The following is a 7,500-nucleotide window of genomic DNA, read 5'->3' as shown; positions in this document are numbered from 1 at the left end:
GAAGGAAAGGTGATTGCAGTGTCTTCACACAACCCACTTACAACATTTAAAGGAAGAAATTGCTGAGGAATAAAATTTGAACTCCTTTAAATGATACACTCACATTCCTCTCTCTCTCTCTCTCTCTCTCTCTCTCTCTGTTCCAGTCCACTTCTTCGTCGTGTCCCTTCACTTTCCTATCGCCATCAACATCACCATCATCATCATTCATCTTTTTCTTACTCTTTCTGTTATTTCACAACATTAATTCGATCCTCGTGCCGTTCTTTCTTTTACACACATTCATTTCACTCCTTTGTATTTTTTCACATAACCTCTTATCCTGCAAAAGTTAGGCATGCTTTGAATAGGAAGTGCCACGTGTAGGCCTGTCGGATTCTTGCAGCTCTTCTTCTTTTTTTTGTTCCTGTTTTCTTCTTCGTTCTTCTCTCCTTCTTTTTATCCCTATAGCCTCCTTCAGCCTCGTATCTTCTTTAAACATCTAAACAAACTCTTGATTCTAATACCAAACATTCTTTCAGCCTTGGGTCACCTTCAAATATCAAACCACACATATGCAACCCCCATCTGTATCCCTGTTTTTAATCCGATATTTTTCTTCGACTCCACTTCACCCAAACACAATGCTTGACTTTTCGGCACAGACATCTCCAGTGTGTTGATCTTGAAAACCTACTCTCAAATAACCTAACCAAACGCACATAACTCATCTTTATTCCTTATATTACCCCTACACCCTCTTCAGTCGCATGTCAGCCAAGCTCAAGCTTTTACCTCTCAGCGCGGGCATCTCCAGCGTGTGCATCTTGGAGAGAGTGACAAGGAGGGCGAAACTCTTGTCGTTCACGGAGACTTTGAAGAGAGTTCTCCCCCGGATGATCTGAAGGGACGGCAGTACTATTCTTTTGACGTCCACGTGGGAGATGAGCACATAGCCCGTCACCTGTTGGATAGTGAAAATAGGTGAGGTTAGTTAGTGGTTATTTGTTTATCTTTATTGTTAGGGGGCTCTGGTCAAGGCCAACGGAAAAATTGAAATAAAAAATATGTTTATTAAAGATGCAAATTTCTAAAGAGTAGAGCCAAAAGGATTATTCACCAATAGAGAAGTGTGTGTTACCAATATCTGTGAGTGGTTTTGTACCAGTGAGTATCTGAGGAAGTGAGGAAATTGGTGTGTGTGTATGTGTATGATAAAGTTCGTAGACATGTAGGGACGGAGAGAAGGAAGGAAGAAGGTAAGAAAATGTTAGCACTTAATCAATATGGAGCTTTAAAAGAAGACTTGACAATGCTATGGATAGAGGTGTAGATGGAGAAAACAGGTAGACAAATTTCATACAGGAACTACCACTTGTGAACCTGACGACTTCTTACACTTCTATCTTTCTTTCGTTACGTTACTATTCACCTTCTCTCGCACTCACCTCACGGATGTACTGCAGAAAGGAGAGGTCCAGGTTCTCATCCTGCAGCCACGTCAGCTCCAAGTTGCCGTCCACGTAAGTACAGTTGATGAATCGATTCCGAAGGTTACGATAATGGTGATCTCTGTTGGAGGGCACGGACATGCGCCCCGTGGTACCGATGCAAACTGTGAAGGGAGAGAAGAAGTCGAGATTAGCTGTGTAGGGTACGCGGGGTCTGGGTTGGAGTGTAAAGAGTAAAGGGGAGGAGGAAGAGGGGCGGACAAGGCGGGCGTTAGCTAAGAGGGGTACGGTACATAGGAAAAGGTTAGGAGGTGGAGACACGTGAAGGGAGGGAGAGGGAAGGTGAGAGGCACTGTAAGGTGGAAGGAAGATATGATAGGGAGAAAAAAGGTGTGTAGATAGAAAAAACACTGGAGAAAGGTACTGAAGGGAGAAAGGGAAAGGTATAGAAGAGGACGGTGGTTAGAAAGAAGCTGAAAGGGAAAAGGTCAAGAGGGAAAAAAGAAGAAGAGTTTAGCTAGAAAACAATTAAAAAAGAAAAAGAAAATACACAAAAAAGAGGAAGGAGTATGTTGGTAAAGTGGTTTAAAAGGAACAAGGAAAGACGAGAGAGAGGAAAGAGGAATAATTTAGAAAGGAACTGAAAGAAGAAAGGAAAATATAAAGGAAATCATGAAGGAGATTGGAAAAGGAAACGCAGTCAGATAAATGGGTGGAGAAGTGGAGAACGAAAGTAAGAGAATAATTAAGAAGACATACTGGTACAGGATTTAGGAACACGTAAAAGGATTAGAGAGAGAGAGAGAGAGAGAGAGAGAGAGAGAGAGAGAGAGAGAGAGAGAGAGAGAGAGAGAGAGAGAGAGAGAGAGAGAGATTAAGAAAGAAGGGAAAGCTTTATGCAATGCTAAGCTGTAGAAGATAAACATTATGGAGGTAACTAAGAAAGTGCGTTTAGAAGACAACATAAAGATAAAACGAAAAGAAAAAAAAGTATATAGAAGAAGGGAAATATTAGGAAAATGTGTAGGTGATCAAAATTGGAAAATGAGTTTAAGTGATGAGATCTGTGAGTCAAGCAAAGGAACTAACTGACCTGACACGCGAGAGGAAAGAGGAGGCAGGCAAGGGGTGTTGGAGGGAGGAGGGATGGTTGGAGGAGGGAGCATCATTACGAAAGGTGGAAGGGGAGAAGGATGAAGGGAGGGGATAGCCAGGTGAGGGAGGGTGAGCTGCTCGCCACCACCGCCACCACTGCCACCACTCGCCCAGCGACTTCTGACTCAACGCGGCTCAGGTGACGACAAGTGGCCGGGTTGGGTTGCGCCTCGCTATCTCCAGCCTTTGCCGGCGTGGGGTTTTTATCGCGTCGCCACCACCACCATCACCACGCCACGCAGGATGGACGTGCCTCCAGGAAATGTCAGCGGGGCAGGAGAGGCAGTGATGGGAAGGGCTGGGAGAGGCGGTGACAGCCACTGCGTAATGCATACGCAGAGGCGCGGCGAGCACCACGCGAAGGGCGTAATGGCCGCTGAGTGCAAGGAGCTCAAAGCGCCGCCACGACCCGCCTCGCACAAAAAAGGGACTGGATACAGGTTCGCTTCGCTGACCAGCTCATTAATCTGACCAAACAGAAAACCGATCTTATCAAGCATCCCTGAACAGCTGCCACTCAGGGCGGCGCTGCAGTGGGGCCGGGACGGCGGGGCAATGGTGTGGCGGGGTGAGGCGGGGCAGTGGCCAGCAGCTTCAGGTTACACTATTCCAGGTCGCAGAGGCTGGAGGCTGCCCGCGTGGCGCCGCGGCTTCGGCGGCGGTGGTGTTAGTGATGAAGGAGGACAGGGTTGAGGGGGCAAGGAAAATTGAGAAGGGAAGAAGAAAGCGAGGAAGGAGGTAACACAATTATGGCAAATTAGTGCTTGAGAGAAAACAACTAGTGGATGGATGCACTGTGCCCCCAGCGAGGCGCTGAGTCAGGCACGGCGTGTCCACCATGCACCAGGCACACTAAAGGTACATCACAGCACATGATTACAGCGGGGTGTCGCGCCATCACATCGGCGGCCTGCCTTACCTGCCTTACCTGGCGCGTCTCGGGGCGGCTCACTCTGAACTTGTCCACAACAAAGAAACAAAAATAGAAGCAGAGATACTTACTCTTGCCCTTGTGGAAGTCGGTGGGCTTGTCGGCCCAGCCTGGGGCGAGGGCGGCGCCCAGCGTCAGCAGGAGGTAGGCAGCCTCTATCACGCGCGCCATGCCGCTTCGTTCACGTTTATACACATTCATATATCTATATATTGATAACTCTTTCTATACAGCTCTGAAAACTATATATGGCACTGTAAGTCTTCTTATGATACACGTCAGAGTTTATCGTCGCCATGAGGCCATCTCAGGCGCCCGCCCGACGCATCTTGCATCTTGGAGTGTCGGGAAGGCTGGACGACGGCCTCGGCAGGACCCTGCAGCGAAGCGGGGCTCATGCTTCCACCAGGAGCAGCTTGGAGAGCCTCGGGGCCGCCACGGCCATGGGACGAGGCCGGGCGGGCCGGGCTGGCCACGCACTCATCTCGTCGCGGCGGGGCCCATGGTGCCACCTGCGGCAGGGACACGCGGGGTTACAGAGGGTGGAGCGTCGCCGCGGGGCCCTGGGTGTGCTGCCTCACGCAACACTGACAAGCCACACAGAGAGCCACACCACACCACACATACCACCACACATTCAACACATCGCGATAACATCCTCAAACACGACCCCAACAAATCAACAACATATCACCACAACAACAAGAGCGCGGAGGCTCATCATAGTCAAAACAAACACAGGCAATGCAAACAACACCAGCGAATAACAGACATCACTGACAGACAGCAACAACTAAAGTTAGACAACACCACCACCACTGCCGCCATCAGCGTCACTAATCCTCTGCCACCCACCCCGACGCCCACAGAAGAGGAAGAGGAAGAGGAAGAAGGAATTGTTGTATCGTAAAAGCAGCGATAATAGTTCTTGTATAGGAAAAGAAAAGAAAAGAAAATCAGACAATACCCCATACACACACACACACACACACACACACACACACACACACACACACACACACACATACACACACGATCGCAACAAAATAAAAATAACAAAAGAGAAGATAAAAGAGAGCGAAAGAGTAAGCCTATACCCAATCACTCTCATGGAGACAGGTCTGTAGCACCAGCAGACACCACATGTATCACACAACACCATGAACCACCCGCTGCACCACCACCACCACCACTACCACTGCTCCTGATCTTCCCCTCAGCGTCCCTTCGTCCTCTAAGACGCGGCACTGAACACTGGCGACCACCCGATAACTCTCCTATAAACATCAGCAAATGAACATAAACGCTTGGCTGGAGGGGACGAAGAGATGGGACCAGACGATAGACAAGAAAACAATGAACATTTCCTGAAGGGTACAATGTTTAGAGGGAAGACCGATAAGAGCGCTCATGCTGAGTATCCCTGTGTTGTCTGTCCCTGTTACCTCCTTCGCCGCCTTCTGCAGGTTAAGAGGGAGGCTACTCATAAAGAGGAGGGCGTGAGGCATATAGCAGGGTCCACCTCTTCCCGCCATTTTGAAGGAAAGGCGCGCGCAGGGAAGCTGACGTCAGGGGTGCCCAAGGTTAGGTTGCGGGGTCCCTCTCTGTTCTTGTCCTCCTCCTCCTCCTCTTTTTCCTCGTCGTTGTTGCATTCCCCAAGTAAACCAAACCTTTCCTCTACTGGTACTCTTTATCCTTGTCGTATTCTTCTTTGTCTTCTATCATTCCTTCTCCATTCTCGTCCATCATAATCCTCCACTAACTGATATCCTTCTTTTTACTGTCACTTTCCTTGCCCTATCCTCTCCTACACTTACTCCTCCATTACTCTCTCCTTCGCCTCTTTTCCTTACTCCAACTTACTCATCCACCTCCCACCTGCCAGCCCCAAACCCTCCCACACCTAGCCCGCCCACCTATCCGCCACGCACCCAGGCAGCCATAAATTAATCTGACTGCTCTGCCACTTCGCCCAGTCAGCCAAAACCACTTGCTTAGTCACCCAGTCAGTCAGCCATGGATCTTGAAATGTTAGTCATTCACACGCACGCAGATTCAGCTCAGTAGTCAGCCACGCTATTTAGATGTGGGTCGGTAATTTTGTCCATCAGTTCAGAGGGTTGGAAGTCAGTCAGGAGATTAGTTAGTTAAGCTACGTTTGTGTTGATTCCGTCTAGTTTCGTCAGCTAGTCAGTCGAGTTGTGATGATGGTCAGTCGTTTCAACAATACCTCACCATCCACCCATCCATTCATCCATCTACTCACATATCCACTTCACTTCCAAACACAGCCATCCATCTACAAACTTCCCAGTAATCCACCAGTACCCACAACCCACAACCGAGTACCCACTCACCCACCGTCCGCCCACCGCACCTCCACGCAGCCTCGGGCCCTTCATTGTTCTCAGCAGGACGGACACTACCAGCAACACACCTAGATAATTACCTGGTGGTCAGCCTTGGGGCGCCGGTGGGCAGAAGGAGAGGGGAGAGGACAGGGGGAGGGCAGGGAGAGGACCACAGGGAGACAAGGCATCACCGTGGGAGAGGAACGGAGGACAGTAGACAAGCATCACATTCTCTCTCTCTCTCTCTCTCTCTCTCTCTCTCTCTCTCTCTCGTTTTATACAAAGTATGAATGTGGCAGAGAGAGAGAGAGAGAGAGAGAGAGAGAGAGAGAGAGAGAGAGAGAGAGAGAGAGAGAGAGAGAGAGAGAGAGAGAGAGAGAGAGAACCGCGTGGAAATTCCCTTCTCAAAAACTTCATATAAACAACAAACAGTAACAACAACAACAACAATAACAATAATAATAATAATAATAATAATAATAATAATAATAATAATAATAATAATAATAATAACAACAACAACAACAACAACAACAAACGCAACACTATCATTACAACACAGTGATACCAAATCCAACGCTTCTCTTCTCACATCACGAATGCTGCAATACCAGAAACATTTCCTCTCACTCTCCCTTCCTCTCCCTCCCTCTCTCTGCCTCTTACTAAACACCTTCCTCGAACCAAAGATCAAAAGCTGCGTCACTGGTATTACTAATGGATAAGGGAAGAGGAACGCACATATACACTTCACTCCTGCTGCTGCTCCTCCCTCAAACACTTCACACTGGTCCGAGCCGAGGCATCAACAGTGTGCAGGGCAGGGGAAGGGAAGGGAGGAGTGAGAAGTAGGGAGGAAGAGAGGAGGGGAGGAGGGAACGAGGGCTGAAGAATAATATGCGCATAAGAAACACAGGAAAGAGATTTATGCGCATCTCTAATCTGCCTCTTTTAATGTTACCGTTTTACCGTTACTATTCTTTACGATCGTGTGTGTGTGTGTGTGTGTGTGAGAGAGAGAGAGAGAGAGAGAGAGAGAGAGAGAGAGAGAGAGAGAGAGAGAGAGAGAGAGAGAGAGAGAGAGAGAGAGAGAGAGAGAGAGAGAGAGAGAGAGAGAGTGTATATATGTTCAAACACCTGAGATTAGCAAGGTGCCAGGAACTAACACGTCCTTAATTAGTCTGCAGGTAAGGGTTGAGAGAGAGAGAGAGAGAGAGAGAGAGAGAGAGAGAGAGAGAGAGAGAGAGAGAGAGAGAGAGAGAGAGAGAGAGAGAGAGAGAGAGAGAGAGAGAGAGAGAGAGAGAAGAGAGAGGAGGAGGATAACGGGTGATGAGTAAATAACAAAGGGCAAAAGAGAGAGAGAGAGAGAGAGAGAGAGAGAGAGAGAGAGAGAGAGAGAGAGAGAGAGAGAGAGAGAGAGAGAGAGAGAGAGAGAGAGAGAGAGAGAGAGAGAGAGAGAGAGCCCGTCAGTTCAATGATCACCCACTAAATCAGTCAATCAATCAATCAATCAATCAGTCAGTCAGTCAGTCAGTCAGTCAGTCAGTCACATGGTACATTAGGTAAGATTAGAGGAACAGTCAATCAGTTAGCCAGTAAGTCAGTAAGTCCTCGATAACCACACACACACACA

General features: G+C 48.2%; 1 protein-coding gene across 1 annotated transcript in view; it reads right to left on the bottom strand.

Annotated features, from left to right (window-relative positions):
* LOC123509689 (epidermal growth factor receptor-like) overlaps positions 1 to 7,500 on the bottom strand; it is a 73,486-nt gene that overhangs the window by 15,043 nt on the left and 50,943 nt on the right. The window contains 3 exon segments of the mRNA XM_045264171.1: positions 775 to 943; positions 1,428 to 1,594; positions 3,588 to 4,028. Of these exon segments, the coding sequence (XP_045120106.1) occupies positions 775 to 943; positions 1,428 to 1,594; positions 3,588 to 3,717 (466 nt within the window). The 5' untranslated portion in view covers positions 3,718 to 4,028.

The sequence above is a fragment of the Portunus trituberculatus genome, chromosome 27 (assembly GCF_017591435.1).
Source record: "Portunus trituberculatus isolate SZX2019 chromosome 27, ASM1759143v1, whole genome shotgun sequence".
NCBI classification, from domain to species: Eukaryota; Metazoa; Arthropoda; class Malacostraca; order Decapoda; family Portunidae; genus Portunus; species Portunus trituberculatus.
The sequence above is the reverse complement of the archived record's forward strand: the minus strand, read 5'-3'. Positions and strand labels throughout refer to the sequence as shown.